The sequence below is a fragment of the Camarhynchus parvulus genome, chromosome 1, assembly GCF_901933205.1.
Source record: "Camarhynchus parvulus chromosome 1, STF_HiC, whole genome shotgun sequence".
NCBI lineage: Eukaryota > Metazoa > Chordata > Aves > Passeriformes > Thraupidae > Camarhynchus > Camarhynchus parvulus.
Window position 1 is genome coordinate 17,469,127 of NC_044571.1, and position 16,976 is coordinate 17,486,102.

At 37.6% G+C, this 16,976-nt stretch overlaps 1 protein-coding gene across 5 annotated transcripts in view; it reads left to right on the forward strand.

Annotated features, from left to right (window-relative positions):
* Positions 1–16,916, forward strand: part of AP1S2 (adaptor related protein complex 1 subunit sigma 2) — a 30,992-nt gene extending 14,076 nt beyond the window's left edge. The window contains exons 5-7 of one of the 5 annotated variants that reach the window (XR_004060822.1): positions 3,360–3,453; positions 14,139–14,147; positions 14,994–15,096. Coding sequence is in view for 4 of the 5 variants with exons in the window: in XM_030950400.1 (XP_030806260.1) it covers positions 14,139–14,147; positions 14,994–15,041 (57 nt within the window). In the remaining variant the exon portion in view is untranslated. Of the gene's footprint in view, positions 1–3,359; positions 3,454–11,259; positions 12,716–14,138; positions 14,148–14,993 lie in introns of those variants that run through there. The other 4 variants (XM_030950573.1, XM_030950400.1, XM_030950487.1 and 1 more) reach the window with 4 other exon arrangements.
* The last annotated feature ends 60 nt before the right edge of the window (positions 16,917–16,976 follow it).

The window sequence follows — 16,976 nt, forward strand, 5'->3', positions numbered from 1 at the left end:
ATGAGAGTTACTGTGAATGAGAAATGATAGATCTTTAGTTCATTATTTAGGGATTAGGAAACAGCTATGATTTTTATGGATTTGGAATCCCTCCCAACTCACAGAAGAACAAGTTGTAGTGTTTTGGTAGCTGATGCTTTTGTAAAATGTGTTTCAGAACTCAGTCTCTGGAGATGTATTTATAGAAGAAAGGGGTTATAGTGCTGTTAGAGTGTTTGGCACTCTCCATGACGCTCAAAAAAGTCATGGCAATCAGATGCAGTCCCAGGTGACTGGGAAGAGGGAAGCTTTGTACCCATTTTTAAAAAGGGTAGAAAGGAGGACTCTGGAAATGACTTGCGCTGACTGCTGTCCATACCTGAAGGATCATGGACCAGATCCTCCTAGGAGCTGTTCTAGGGCATGTGGAAGACAGGGAAGTGATTTAGGACAGCCAGCACGGCTCCACCAAGGGCAAGTCCTGCCAACCCCTTCTGTGGGGCGGCCTTTTATAATGGAGCAACTCTGTCAGTGGGCCAGGGTAGGGCTACAGATGTCATTTGTCTGGGCACAGTTCCCATACCATTGCTCTCTCTAAATTCAAGAGGGGTGGATTTGATGGGACAGTTACATCCAAAGGATAGCAGTCAACGGCTTGGTGTCCTGGTGCATTTCAGTGGTGTTCCTCAGGGGTCAGTAATGGGACCAGTGCTGTTTGATGGCTTGGTTAATGACATGAGGGATTGAGTGCACCCTCAATAAATCTGCAGGTGACACCAAGCTGAGTGGTGCAGTTGACACATGTGAAGGATGGGATGCCATCCAGAGGGACTTGGACAAAGCTGGAGAAGTGGGTCCCTAGGAATCTCAGCAGGTTCCACAAGATCAAGTACAAGATGCTGCACCTGGGTCAAGTCAATCCCTGGTACCTGTACAGGCTGGAGGGTGAACAGGTCAAGAGCAGCTGAGAAGGACTTGGGGTGCTGGTGGATGAGAGGCTGGACATGACCTGGCAATGTGTGTTTGCAGCCCAGAAAGCCAGTTCTGCCCAGGGCTGCATCATAGCAGTGTCCCAGCATGTCAAGGGAGGAGATTCTGCCCTTCTACCCTGCTCTGGTGAGACCCCACTTGGAGTGCTGCATGCAACTCTTAGGAACAAATCTCTAAAGGTTTGTGAATTTAATTGTAGCAGACAGGTCTGTAAACCTTGATATTTCTGTATTTTTAATAGATCATTTTAAACAGTCCTTCTTGTACTGCAGAGTAGGCTTTCCTGCAAATGCTGACCGAAACACACTTGGACATTTAAAGTAATAGAAAGTATTCCAGAAAATGAACAGGAGAACCTGCATCTCTTTTTCCCAATTATTAATGGGGGAAGAGGAGGTTAATATTTTAACAAGAAGATTAAATATCTTCTTGAAAAAATGGCACCAAGTATCCAGTGCCATTATCATGCTTTGACCTCTTCCCATGCTCAGTCTGATTTTTTTTGTTGTTTCTTTAAGTGTGTATGTATGTAAGATGTGGCTAATTCTATTACATCAAAGAAATCAAAATTAGAAGATCTTAAGACTCAACAAGTTGAAGAAGTCCTTCATAAAAGTGTTAAATATACATTCATTAAGCTTTGCATATCAAAGCATCAGAAAGTTTCAATTAAAAATAAGACAAATGAGCATAGGCAGTCCTTGCTGTCTCCTAACTATCCAGTACTCTCTCTGATGTGAATTCCATTACTGATCAGTTTGCAAACTGTGAACTTGATAATTTATTGATATAAGCAATTCTTGTAGTGCTGTTGAGGGTATATTAACAATACACTGAACTCTTTGTAGATTATAATTCTAATAAAGATGTATTTATTCTGTACATTCAGCTGATAGATTCTTTTCCAGAGACATTCTCCTGTCCTCAGCAGTAGAAGCACTGTGTCAGGGTGATGCAATGAAAATTTTAGCATTGCTGCATGTGCCATAGCTGTTTTCAGGAGTTTAGTCATGTGCTGCTCATCAATTAGCATAGTAAATTCAGTGAACAATTGCAGAAGGCTGCTTGTAAGTAAGGAGTTTCTTACCTTCAAAATCAGGTGCTCTTTCTGAATCCTCACATTAATCTGCATTTTAATAGAACAAGTTCATTGGATGTGGCAGGTTGTTGAAAAGATCAATGTTAATGTTTGGATCTTGAGATTGTGAGGAGAAAATTCCATTTTTACTCTGTTGTCTGAGATAATGTATCATGTTGCAGTGCTACTACCCTTTCCTAGAATTTTCACTACCTGTGAGATGATCTTAGCGTGCCAGAGAATATTAGGTGGAAAGAATACGAATGTCCCCAGGAGGCATCCTGTTGTGTTTGGTTTTAGATTCTCATTTCTTTGTCTTCTCTATGTGTTATACAGATGTTGGGGCACATTGCTGGTATGTGTTTTAGGGCTTTTATTTATTTTTAAGGGAGAAGCTATTTTTTTTTGTTGCCAAGCTGTCTAACAACAGTAGTAGTTCTGGTGATGGATATCAAGATACAATAAAAGTGTGTATATTAAATTTTATAAAGGCTGAAAATTTGATATTAGAAGGCAAAAAAAATCTGAGAAGACCTATTGTTCAAAACTCTTTGAGAATTCTAAGTATGTTTGATTAACAGATGGATTGATTCAAGTGAAAATGTTGAACTTCTTGCACTAAGCAATACAACATGAAAGTGACTACTCAGCAAGTAACAATGGTGACTTAATAAATATGAATTTTGAATTAAATTGTTACATTACTTCAAGGATGATAGGTTGAATGAAACTTTTCTTCATGGAACAAGTCTTATTATTTATGTTAATAATAATACTGTGTGACAGTTAATTACTGAATGAAATATATGTAAATTTTGTATTCTATTATACTTTTAATGTGTTCCAGTAATGAACAACTGCTCTTTAAAAAAGTAAAATCTTTGAATTTAAATTCCTTCATGCACAACTGAAGCTTTCTAAGGAATTCTTTACAACATACTCTTTTAAGGTATCAATATCCTGTACTCGGTTAAGAAATGAAACGTAAACTCTAGAGGTTTTTTTAATGCATCTCCTTGAAGTCTTTGAACAAATGTTTTCTTTTGGTGCATTTCTATTCGCTTTCTTAACAGTGGACTTTTAGGAAAACCTATTAAAATTGTATTAATCTAAAGAATAATAGTAGCTGAAACAGATTTAAGTGAAATAACTGAATTTATATCTTCTGTATATAGTTTAGAGTATTTTAAAGTCTTATTTTAAATGTAAATAAGCTGTACACGTTTGGGTGGCTGTTGGGTTTTTATTTGCCTTTTTTTTTTCATTTAATAGTTGATATTACATTTTCACTGCTGCTTGATTTTGTTTGTAGAGCCAGAATGAAGACTGGGGAGGTTTGTCTGAGGATATCTTATGATTAAGAGCAATCTAAGGCATTAGCCCTTTTGACCCCATCTAAATGATTGGTAACTACCAAGTTTACCATTTTGGTGGCATGGATTAAATGGGTGCTATGCAAAGAGTGCTGCACGTGTAATTAAGTCCTTGCAAGGGTAAACAGAAAATGGGTGATGGGCTTAACTTTCTGCAACACTTGCATGATGGTCTTTGAAGAGTGCTTTGAGTGTTTCCTTTTATTTTCCTTTTATGTACTAACCGCATCAACTTGAAATCTCTGACTTCTACTGGCTTTCTTTGGTGTTGGTAATTAAGTGGGATAATGCAAGTTAGAGAAATGGATACCAAAGCTAATAACTAAACAGATGTTTGGCTTTGTTTACTTACAATCAGCCCATATAAACATGTATTTATTGGAAAATGAGCTGTTTACATCTGCTATGCAAAGAAAATGGGCCCTAAAAAGATTGGGTGCTGCTGCAATTGACTGTGTTTCAAAATGCCGGATGCTGCATGACAGAACAAAGCTTATTTGCATATATAGTGCATTGCAACATATTTTTGTCCAAAGCATAAGTGGAATACGTTGTGGCAGTTCTACTAATAAAGGTAAGATTTTAATTTGCATAAAGCAAGTTTAAAACATACACGAAAATGATTTGCTGGGAAAAACTTAATTAGTCTGCTACTTATTTGATATCATGATAAACAAGTAGTTCAGTAAACAGATTGGCTTTTGTACTGTGGAACTGTGGTAATAGATCTAATTTCATATGCAGCTTTATAAATACCAGGATTTAGTTTCCAGATAAAAGAAAACAATTGTAGTAGGCAAAAGTATTTGTAATATGTTCAAAACCAAATTCACAGTTGGTGTATGGGTATTTTTACCGTTTAAGAGTTTCCTAGTATATGATAGAGCCATTGATTTGTGTTAGGAAGAGGAGAGCAGCCAATAATCTGTTTGCATAATAGACCTGAAGAATTAGGGCAGTCCACAAGTCATTTGTTGAGAACAATTTCTTTATGAGCTTAGACAGATTCTAAAACAACTGTAAGAAAAACTTAAGTGCTCAAGCTTGATACTTTCTACATTCCCTCCCTAGTTTTATTGCTTTTTCTGTGCTCTTCCTGATAAGAAGTTCATGTACAAAGAGTGTGATTCTCCTGGTGAGGTAGAATTGAAACGGTGCCTATAAAACTTTCCTTGTAATTAGAACTTTAAAAAGCTACCTACATTGTTCAGCACCTGTGCTATGAACAGAGCTTAGGAGTTGTAATCTTCCTTTTTGTGTCTCAGATGGCTACAAAGACCAATTCTGACACATACAAACTCAGGCTTAGGTAACTGTGTGACTCCAGTTACTTGCCTACAGTATGTCCCTGGGTGAATTCTGTGTGTGGGCATAGTTTTGCTTGAAGAAATGTGCTCTGTCCCATTTAAATTAAACACAGTTGTATTATCTGATGCCCATGGAATGCTACTTCTTGGCCTGTACTGCTCCTTGGAAGGAGTGAAGGAATTTACAAGGTTGTCAAGGTTCCTCAGAATATGGAGAAATAGAAATGGCATCTGCTGAGCTGAGTGGAGAGGGACAGATAGATGAAATCAGAGATGGGGAATAGATAGCCTGCAGTAAGGAGTTGCAGGTTGTATATAGGAATGAAGATCATCTGGGTTAGAGAAGGATCTCCTGAGGTAAAGGAGGTTGCCTTAGGGCAAGGGGAGGAGTTTGGCTCAGAGCTTGGGTGTTTGGATTAACCTGATGTTTAACTAATTGGTTATACAACTTTAAATTACTTTAATCCTTGTTACTCTGAGGCACAACCAAGCCTAGAATGAGTAGAACTTGGTTTTTTGGTTGGCTGTTTTAGAGAGATTTTCTGTAAACTAGGGTGTTGAGTACTACATGTTCCATGTGGCAATTGTAATAAGCTGCATATTCAGAAGTAGTTGGTTTCATAGAGAATGTGGTTAAATTTATGGTAAGCCTTGCATAATACTGAAAAACCACATGAAATCTTGATATACATTTAAATTGTTCTGTGTAAAAATTCTGCTTTCTATGGAGAGCATTTTACAGTGGTAAAGTCTTGGTTTTGAGTCAGGATGCAGGTTGCTCATCACCCAAACTCATGCTGAACAGTGACTGTTGTTGAGAAAGCTGGATCTGTTCTCACTCCCACCTTTGTGTTGATCTGCTTGACCTGTGGTTCTGGGGCTCCTAGCTTGTTAGCCAAAACTTGAGCTCATGTAGAGGGAGCATGAGGGAAGTGCCAACAGGAAAAAACCAGTGGCATTGAAAAGGGAAGTAAAAAGCAGCTGCATTTGGCAAGCTAGGACTTTTGCTAAAGTTGATAGTACAGCTTAAATTACATCCTATTTTTAAAAAAATCACAATATCTAAGTGCTTTAAAAAGCCAGTGTTCCACACATCTTGTCCTGACTCTCTGTCTGCTGTGAACCCCCAAGTCAGCCTGCAGAGGTAGGGTCTAATTTACTTGTCATATGCTACACCCCTGCTGTTGGCCTGAGTCATGGGAGAGTAGTGAGGAGCTTCAGCAGCAGTATTGACTTTGGGAGTTTTCAGCTGTCCTTTCTCTCTCTTTCCTTGTGCCAGAAAAACTATTTATACAACCGTTCTAGAACTGGATTTCAGATCCATTTAAACTGATTCAATTAAAATTGCTTATTTTAAAAAACATATAGTCAGCAGCTTTTCTTTTCTGTGTTTACAACTTGTGCCTGCAAACATTTGTCCAAGCAATTGTAAGAACGCAGAGTGCTGCAGTACCAGGAAGGAAGGGAGATGCTTAAATGCCATTGCCATGGAAGCTGAATAGTATTGGACGTGACATGGCTTGTTGCAGCAGTATATTCTGGTCAGCTCTTCAAAGGTAACAGCCCTGCAGTTTAAGCAATGCTTCCTTGAGCAAAGGAGAATAAATGATGCAAACCTGTATCTGCAGTGCTGAAAGAAAGCGTTAATGAATCCTTATGTGCCTAGTGTGACAGTTTGCCAAACATCCAGACACTGTCAGATTATCTGATGGAGAACTCAGTGATTTTTTAAAATAATTTTGGCTCTAACTTCACAATACAAAGTGTTCAGCCGTAATATGTGCTTAAAGCATTTGTGTTTTTGTGGTGGAGCCTCTGATGGATTCTTAGAACCATCCTTCCTGCTGAAGGCTGGGCTCTCGATTGTTCCTGGCTCGCTGCATAGCAACTGATTGGCACATGTGGAGGAGAGCCCCAGAGCGATTATCACCTCTGAGCTGGCAGATCAGAGCAGCAGCTCAGAGGCAGGAAGCACCTGCTATTATCCGGTTATAGTGCACAAAGCTTCAGCTGATCTTTGCAGTGCTTTTGGGGAAGAGGCAAGCAGGGGCTGCTGTTGCACCCTTCTGCGCTGGTCTGTTGAGGTGATGTTTTAGAGCTGAAGTCTGTGCATTTGCTTTGGTGTTTTGCTGAGTAACATTTGCAGGACAACTTGCTGTTTCATATTCTAGTTGAGAATTCTGTTGACCGGTTTGCTTCAATCTTGAAGATTTTTTGTTTTCTCTGTATAGAAAGCTGCAGACAAGATCTTGACTAGGAGTTGGTATTGATGAAGCATTCATCTTTTTATTTGTTTGCTTATGGGTTTTTTCATTTTTTGTTCTTTTTTTGTAAGAGCATTGTAGTTAATACTTGTCTTTGAAGATGTTCAAAAGATGTTTGTGTTTCTAGGTTCTCTGAGATAACACTTGGGTCTTCTTTGAAAGTAAAAATAGAATTTTGTAATAAAAATGCCCTGGTGGGAAATATCAAGGCCAGACTAGATGGGCCCTGAGCAACCTGGCCTATTGTAATGTATCTGCCTATGGCACAAGGGTTGGAACTAAATGATCTGAAATATCCCTTCCAACCCAAACCCATCTTTCTAATAGAAGTCTCTGAACAGTTAGCTAACCAAAGATTGGGAAACACATACTCTCCTGTTTTGAAATTGAAAAGGCAAATGAACAGCAGCAATTTCCTAAAGCAGCCGTTCATTAGAAATATTGCCTAATAATGATTCAGAAGTAGAGTGTAAAAGTAATTGCTTTTGAAGCATTGCTAAGGAAGTACTTGTTAAATGTGAATTTCTTCCTACTGTAAAAATTTCATGTTGCTAAACATAATTCCTCGTCCTCTGCTCTTGATTCTCCCATAGCCTGCTTCTGTAGAATTCTTCCCAAAATTCCATGCACTCCATGGACCCACATCTTGTCTGTTGTTCGAGATAGGGTTTTGTTAGATGATGAGTGAGGAAAAAAGCCGAGTCTTTGTCAAACAATGGCAGTTGTAATTTTTGTGTGCAGTTTAACATGGCTTGCCTTCACAGACTTTGTGCTGGGTTTGATGGTAAAGAAGTTAAAATAATAACATAAGCAAACTTTCCCTGAAAAAGAAGTTGAGCAAAGTGTTGATGAAGTCTGTGTCAGTGCCATGAGATGTCATCAGTAAAATGGCAGCCCTGCAACATGCTGAACTTGAGACAGTTTGGTATAGACATAAAGAATTTCTTTTCTCTCTCTTGCCTGAGGAAATAGCACAGTTTTTTGTCCACTACAGACTTAAAATACCTTAAATTGCAGCAAGTAAATAATTCAAGGTAGCTGTTAGGCAAATTTTCCAGTGGAAAATGATAATTTAGCATTTAAGTAGATTGCCTGAGGGACAATAAAAAGGCATCACTGGATGCCTTTAATAGATGAAATATCTCTCAGGAAAGTTATAGGTATACTGTTTGGGGGACTGGATTAAATGAAGTCCCTTCTAATTTTATTTTAGCTATGATTTTTAATTAGTTAGGGTCATGACAGAGTTGGCTGAGAAAATGTCCATTGGGTTGGACTGGCTAAATAGTTCTGTTTGCTCAGATCAACTGTACCATTTTTCTAATTTAAAAAATTTCCAGTGACTCAGGCTGACAATTTCAGAGAGTATTATTAGCTTTTTAAAATGAGTTGTCAACACAGATGTCGTTTTGAAGAAGATTAATTCTAGTAACTTTTAAAATGCTGCAATTCCACAATGCGCAGATTGTGTTGTAGAGCTATTACTTTCTGGCAGTACTAGGATCTAAGACCTTTGTGTTCAAGTCAGATAAATGGTTTACAGCCAAAGTTTTAGGTGATGATTTTTCAGAGGTGTATTTCATGTTAGTTTGCCCTTATATTGTACTGTAAGGATACCATTGTCTCTTCCCTAGCTTCTAGATCAACTAATTTATAAACTTATTAAATCTAAATTGGTATCTTAAATAACATCTGAGCCTGTGAAGTGTGTCCTTGAGGTCTGCACATTCCCACCAAAGGAAAGCAAGGTAGTCTAGATACTGATTGTGCAACTGTGCCTTCTCTATATTGTCTTTTCTGGTATTCAGACCAGCAGGCTAGCTGCTCTGGAGACATTGTAGTGGGGGTCACAAAAAAAGGTCAGTCAGGGTTGAAACTTGTGAAGTGCTGTAGTTCTGTGATGGCAAACAATTTGTCAAAACTTTATTTTCCTTTTGGTTTCTTGTCAGGCAGCCCACAGTGCCAGCCCCTCTGTGTGGGATGGTCCTGGGTGTCCTTGGTGGGGTACAGAGGCCTCACTGGAACACCAGTTTTCCTTCTCAATATTACTGTGTTATCACTTTATATCTCCATTACTGTTGTCTTCCATTTAATCCTTCAGGCTCACTTCTACAAGGTCAGTTTATTGCTAGTCTACTTGCAGGTGATGTTTACACATTCTGTTAACTAAAAAGGAGTGAAATAAGCACTTTCTTCCTATTGTTGTCTGACCATCTGTCTTGCTTCATCAGTAAACCATAAGTTTCTGCAAAGATGAGGCACTGATCTCACAATAGTAACGTGAGTCAATAATCTAATCTTGTGTACCATGATTTTAACATCAAAAACAGTGAATTCCTCAAGGTATAAACCATTGAACATACAAACAGGGTGGGGATTACCCCAGACTCTGTGGGACTGTGCAAATTGGGAAAGGACATGAAATGAGCACTTCCATGGCCTTATTTGTTGATGTTTACAGTTATGTAAAATGGGACATGGTCAGTGTTTCCAGGACAAAGAGGATGCTTAAGAATATGTACACACAAAATCCTCGAAGACAACAGTGGGTTGCAGTCAGCTTCATAAGAAAGAGAATGAGCTGCTCTTGTAATTCTTTCTGTCCAGAGAGCTAATGTAAAATTAAGGAGAAATTTGTTAGGAGATTTGACAAGCATTTCAGTGAAGGCACCAACTTTGATGGCTCCACATTTCCTATGGTAGACAGTGCAACACATGAGTTTTTTCAAGGAAGAGGGGAATCATGTGAATGCATCTATAACCCAGATAAAAACTGGGCATTTTAGATTATTACAATATGCCTGTTCTTCAGTTGTCTTAATGAACAGTCACCAGTGTAAGTAAAGCAGAAGTTTTCCCTAGAGACCTTGCTGGGAATATTTGTCTATGGGAATTCTAAGGTTAGTACTTTCTTATTTTTAGTCAAAACTCCCTAGTCCCTAATAACATACACTTTTCCAGTTAGGAAAATGCCTCAGCATTTTGTTTTTAATGTAGACTGATGATTTCTATTTAGGCCATGCAAGTGGTGTTAAGTGTTGAAATATACATTTGTAATTTTTTATTATATACCAAATTATTTTCAATCTAAAAATTATAGCATGCATCATATAACTTATTTGTAACTGTCACAGAGTTACATATAGGTGCTGTTATTTTGTGAACTACTGGATTTGTAGTTAGCTTGGTCAGGATAATGTAAACTACTGTGACATGATCTTCAGATTACTGATACTGAAAAGCAGTATAAAAAACTGTACAGCTTCTGGAATATTTTTGTTGTGCTTTTTTTGTAATTTGAGAGTCGAATTTAAAAACACGCAAGCTTGGACATGCAGATAAACTGAGATGGCACAGAGGAGACAGTTTTAGAAGTCCATGGGAACTCTCTCAGTTCTGTTTTAACACTTCTGTCATTCTGGGAAATGGGATACTAAAATAGATTGAAGATTGTAATTGGTACAGGATCAAAGATGGAAACTGACATACAGAGAGTTGAGTTTTGTGTGTTTTCATCCCAGAAAAAGTTATTTCAGCATATATGGGGCTGATGCTCCTCAATTACTGTTACTCCATTACTGAGTGTTGCTTGCTTTCTAGCTCATCCTTCAGCAAATTGAATACTAATGTTCATGCCAATCATACGAGAGTGTATTGAGTTCAGCAGCATAATCCAAAAGCAAAGAAAACTTTGCCTGCTTTGAGAGGTGTATCAGAGGCCTCCCTTTTTTAAACAAACTCTCTTTCAAGAAAAGGAATTTTTGTCACCACTAATGCCACCGCTGGACTACCCTGGCATGGTGAGCTCACAGCCATGTTCTGGAGGCCTGGTACCTCTCAGTGTGTGTTTTATTAGAGCAGATGTGGTGGGTGATGTCAGATGCTGCTTAGCTCAGTGCCTGTCTCTGACAGAAGCCAACAGTCAATGCCTGATGCAGAGACAAGGAATAGATAGGGTGGCCCACCTCTGGTGCTTCAAACTTTTTTTGGCTAAGAAGAAACTCTGAGCTTATGTAATAAAGTATTTATGACACAAAGTTTTTCTGTCTATTGTTGGACACAGCGTGCAAGTATGGGGGGGTAAAGCAATGATTCTCCCCACTACCCTCCCCCCGTGGACATCTAGAGTAGTCAAAAATACAATATTGTATTTCTGTATCAAATGTCCTTTTAATGTCAGAGATACAATAGTGAGGTAATATTTTTGTTTTCTTGCATATCTGTCCACCTTTCTATTATGTATAAGAATATGTACATTTCTTTTGTAGCCACGTCATGAATACTTTAATGTACCAGTGTACTAAATGGCTTCATTCATCATGCATGCAGAATTTCAGAGGCGATAGACCTGTGACTTACTCATGACAGAACATTATCATCAGCTTGCTGAATCCAGTCATCCTGAATCTAATAGAATGCCACAACCATTCTCTGCTGTTGTACTTTCCTCTTCCCCCTCTGTTTTACAGTGTTGTCTCTTCACATGTCTCATTTCAACAAAACTTGTGCTTGTTGCCATATGGTTTAACTTTTTTATTGTGTGTAAGCTTGAAGTCTTATGCTTAAGAGTTCTGTAGCATTTTCTGAGCTAAACATCTATATACTGCAATACCTACATTGTAACATTATTCAACCCACATTTATCTTTTAAATAGGTTGTGGTGATATTTAAACATATTCTTAAATTAAATCTGTAGGTGAAGTTAAGACTTACAGAGAAAGTAGTGAAGGAGAAGTATCATGTGAAATGTGTATACACACAATTATTAAATGATGCTGAATTAAATTCTGTGTAGACCATGCATCTTAATTAAAGGTGCAAATAACACTATCCCTTTCTGAAGACTGGCACAATAGTGTGACTGATCTTACAAAAAGGAGAGGGGCATAATTGATTAGGTCAAAGAGAATGATGGGTAAATCTGAAATTAAAACGTTAGTATCTAAGTGTGCAGAATGCTCTTGTGAGTAATTTAAGTTACTGCCACTGAAAGCAAGAACAATACCATTGCTTGACAAATGAATAATGGAATCATAGAAACATTAAGGTTGGAAAAGACCTCTTAGCCTATTGAGTCCAGCCATTAATGATTAGGGTTGGAAAGATCCAAGTCCATTAACAGTATACTTGCAATATGCCTTCTTAAATTGGCATTTCCAGTTTTAAATGCAGGCTGCCTTGTGTATGGGAGAACTGCCATGAGGGGGAATAAAAGTACATTCAGTTGAAAAGTGGGCAGTGAGAGGGCATGTAATGCATCCTGTTTGTAACCTGAAACCAGGGCTGATTCTGAAAATTGTTTCCATGAATTATCAAGGAGGCAGTTACTAAAATGAACCACAAACAAGCTAGTTCCCTGTACTATATGTGGTAATGCACTACCTTCCAAATGTTAAACTGACAAAAAAAATGGGAGATTTAGGGGATTAGACAAAAGATTTGGATTGGATTTGCAGCATTCTGAAATCTTAGAAAACAAGATCATAGGAGTGGTTTTCCATTTCCAAGTTTGCCTTTTTTCTGTAAGCCATTAACAATGTGTTTGGATGTCTGGTTAATGCTGCTTTAGCCTGCATTATTTCATGCCTGTTGGCTTAAAATGCTGTGCATTGAGCTATAATGAGATGCTGTTTTTCTTGTTATCTGTATACAGCTGCTTGCTTCTAAATGACTAGGTAATGAATTAGCTTTTCTGGCATGTTTGAAATAAAGTATTGCATGCACTTTTGTCTCATGTGAATGACTTTTTTCCTCATCTGTGTTCTGATATTTCAAATTCAAATTGTTGTGCCTTGGGTGATTCTGAGCTGCAGGTAGTGTATAACACTGCAGAATATTTTACCTAAGAATTGGATAAAATGTTTGACACTTAGTAAAACAAATAATGTGAACAAAACATAATTCATTCTGTTTGTTTCTTAAAACTAATAATTAATGAAGTTATTCTTCCAGCAAAAGACATTAGCCTTTAGGTGTTCCTTGAGATTATATTGTTGATGAGGAATGCACATCTGTCTCAAGATTACTGCTTTAGTAATAAAAAACATTAAAATATGTCTGAGTTCTATGGGTGATGTATCTGTGGACAAGTAGCTAATGTCCTTGAAATAGGTTGCTTTTAATGGTTAGCCAGTGACCTTGATTTACTTGAAGAAATGTAGAGTTTAGGTTTATGCCTGCTGAAAATCATCTCAGACTTTGAAATGGCATTGAAAAACAACAATACTAAACTGCTCTAAAAACAGTGGCATCACTGCTCTGTATTTCTTCACAGATATAAGGAACTTTGTTTCCAGGTAACTTTATAAATATCTCTTGCACTCCTGTGTATTTCCTAAGTGCCCACTGCTGTCTAATCAATTTTAAAAGTGAATTTATTTCAAATATTTTGAAGCCCCTGAAATGCTTGAGAAATTGTATTCTTGTAGAATGCTCTTCAGTTCTGGTGTCAGAATTAGTTAACAGTATAGGATTTCTTGAGTAAAATGCCTTACCTTGGTGGATAGGGGAGGTGTGTGTCTTCCAAAATGAATGCAATAAAGTAATCTGGGAATATAATACAAAAAGTTATATTAAAAATGCTACACAACCATTTCTTCAGTCAGTGCCTGCTTTTGGGGATTCGTTAAAATACACATGTAAATCTTTAATCCTACCATCCTGTTTGGCTTTGTCAAGGTCACTGCAGATCTAAGAATATTTAAATATTGCATCTGTGAGGGGGAAAAACCCAACCCAGCACTACATCTTTAATACACCAAGTATCTTTTTTCCAGATTTAAATTGCATTTTTATTGCAATTTTTTATTTCCTTCTGGATTTTAGAAGCCATCTCAATATGCCTGTTCCAAGCTCTAATTGATTTTTAATGAAGTTGACTTAAGGTATCATAGGTTGTTCCTTCACTGCTGAATCACCTTATACATGAGCTGAATGATCATAGTAAACTTGATCATTTTGTGCCACATAGTCAAGGCTGATAGAGACAATATTCCGATGTTATTTGCAAGGTTTGAGGTGTTTAATTTTGTGTTTTACTGACATTATTTTCCTAATAAATATTTGCAAAGCAGTTGAAAAATAATTTGTTGGCTGCCTTAACTGTTATCTGCTTTTTTTTCTGCTGCATGACATGTCTTGTTTTAGGATGCTAAAGTAAGTTTATTCATACTCTTGATGTTAAAGCTTTTGTTTTGATACAGACACAGTATCCCCTTTATTTATCATGGCATTGTTAATAGTTATTAAAAAAAAAGCTCAGCTTAATGTTTCTAGTTTAAATAATTTCAGATGCTATGGAAGTAATGAATACAAAACTGATGATAATTTTTTGGAATTTGGTATTAAACAACTTTCTCTGAATCTAAGGAAAGCTTTCTAAGATTAGAATTTACCTAAAACTTTATGCCTGGTGTGGAATAATAAAATTCCTGTCCTAAAAGCTCCCCCCTCTTTGAAAGGGATCAATTTGACACCAGGTATTGTGACCTGCTTTTATTAATTAAGCATGGGATCACTGTATAAAAAATGAAACAAACCAAAACTCTTTTTATAAAGATCTTAAGGGATACTGTATCTGAGTTCAATCTGTAATTTCATTCATCCACTTATTTGTTATTTCTGAACAGATTTTTGAGACCCTTGAAACAATTCACCACAAAATTCACTGACTCCATTGCAGGCTCCTTCCCCATCCCTCCCCAGTTCCTATCTCTGTTACTCATTTGTGATTTGTTCCCTGCTGGTAGATCTAAATTGTTTTATTTTTATTATGCTTAAGGGCAATAAAATCCACTCACTATTCTTGTGAACCATGGCAATCTAATTAACAGCTCTGTGAAAAGTGCAGCTAATACCACGTTTGCAAACTGCAGTGCTTCCATGTTTTCATGTCTTTTCAGCTTACTTTTTCAATTCAGCATCTTCCATACTAACTCATGTACAGCTCTGCTCAGTAGAAACAGTGTTCATTTACTACTGTCTCAAATTTTCCCTCCGTAGGAAGCAGAGACCCCACGTAGTGTACTTGAAGAAATTGGATTGACATAAATCTTCTCTTCAGCTGATGCCATCTCAGTGTTTCATACTGTAAATGTTCACTGCCTTCATTGTAATGTTTAGCTAATGGTGTAAGATGCTGTTTGTCAGTATTACTGTTTTGCTAAGCTGCTTCATTCAGGCCGACAAGAAAAATACAAAAATACTTTTTTTTGAAAAGGGAACCAGAAACCTAAGTTCAAAATTTATAAATGAAAGGGAATTAGATTTAAATTGACTCAGTGTTTCCCTTCACTGCATTTATAGGAAAATTGCATTTGACTTCAATAAGCCTACTGTTTTTTATAAGCGAACTTGACTTCAGGAAATAAATGTATTATTATGACATAAGCATAGCCTACCTAAATGAAAAGAAACTACATGGACAACTCCAAATATGAAATGTTACAGTGTAGAAATTGTGTTTATGCAACCAAAGAATTTGTTCATCTACATTTTAGTCACCACTTGTGATTATTCTGCTTATTTCAGTTGTTGCATAATGATTGGAAGTATCTGTTTACTACTGAATTTGTCATTATACCAAAGAATCCTGCCAGGATCTGCATATCAAACTGGTAAAAAACTGTTAAGGTGATAACTGCTTTTTTAGGAAAACTGATCAACTCACTAGACATGAAGGTATATTTTAGTGTAGCTACCTTGAGCAAAACTGTGCAAGTTAATATATTTCCAAGAGAATGCATGTAGGGGAGAAGGAAAACTAACCCAGACTGAATAAGGAAACTGATTTTAGGTCTGATATTGGCTTGCTTTGACCATGAACACAAGGAAAGGAGGTCAGCTTTTTAACTGAATAGAGAGATGCATAATGAAAGCTGAATACTTTCAAAGATGGAAAAGAAGCTTTACAGAAGGGACCTTTTATTATTTTCTTTCGAAGTCTACCAATTAATTTGTATTTTCTGGTGTTTTGTAGTTATGCTTTATTGGGTGTATAGGTACCTTTAGGACACACTAAGTGTCAAAGTCATTTAACTGCTTTTCTTGATCAACACATTAAACATGTGATACATCCCTTACAATACTCCTGCGTGATGTAGTTGAACCAACTAATTTGCAGTGAGAGCTGCATTAGATTTGTATAGTATATTCACTACAAATCATGTAAACTGATATCCAGGAATATTTTGACACTTTGGACAGACTCTCAGTAATTACAGACTGAGCCTGTTTCACTAGCAGAAATGTGATCCATGTGTGATTTTAAGGGAGACAGTGGGAGTCTACACCTGGGAGTAGCCGAGTTCTGTTGCCTGTCCCCTCCCTCTCCACCCAGACACCTTCCCCTAGGAGTTTTGGCTTGTTCACTTGAGTGGTGCCATGTTTTCACAAAGCTCAGCTCTGGCAATGCTGCTGGAGAGTGGGTTCAGTAGTACCAGCCAAAGGAAAGGTGCAGTGGTGCCACTTCTAAGACCCTGATCCAGACCCCAGCATCAATACTGGGGCCAACAGAGTGGCCAGCCAGGCCCAGGCTGTGTGTGCCACTCCTATGGCAGTACCAGAGTGGTGTCTTTGAACTCAAGCCATTAGAACTTGTCTATGGATGCCCATTCCAGGATTTACACACAGATTCCAGATGACCAGAGACTGTTTTTTGTCCCAGAGCATTTCCCCAGTGCACAGTGGGCAGGGGTAGATGAGGGTAGAGTGGTAGTGAAAGGACCCTGTGTGTGAGATTGTAGCGGTGAAATGGATTTAAGTCAAACCAGAAGCAATTTTATACATATTAAACATGTTTTTAAAGTTTACACTGTCACTTGTATGTGCTTGGCTGGATTAAGCTTCGTTGTGATTGTGACAAACTGTGTGACCTCTGTCTGTCACATTGGTTTAGTTGTAATAAATGTCCATTTTTACACCATTGCTGTGTTTATATGTAATTAGTGCCTGTATTCACAGAGGAAAGAAGAGGCCACTCAGTGC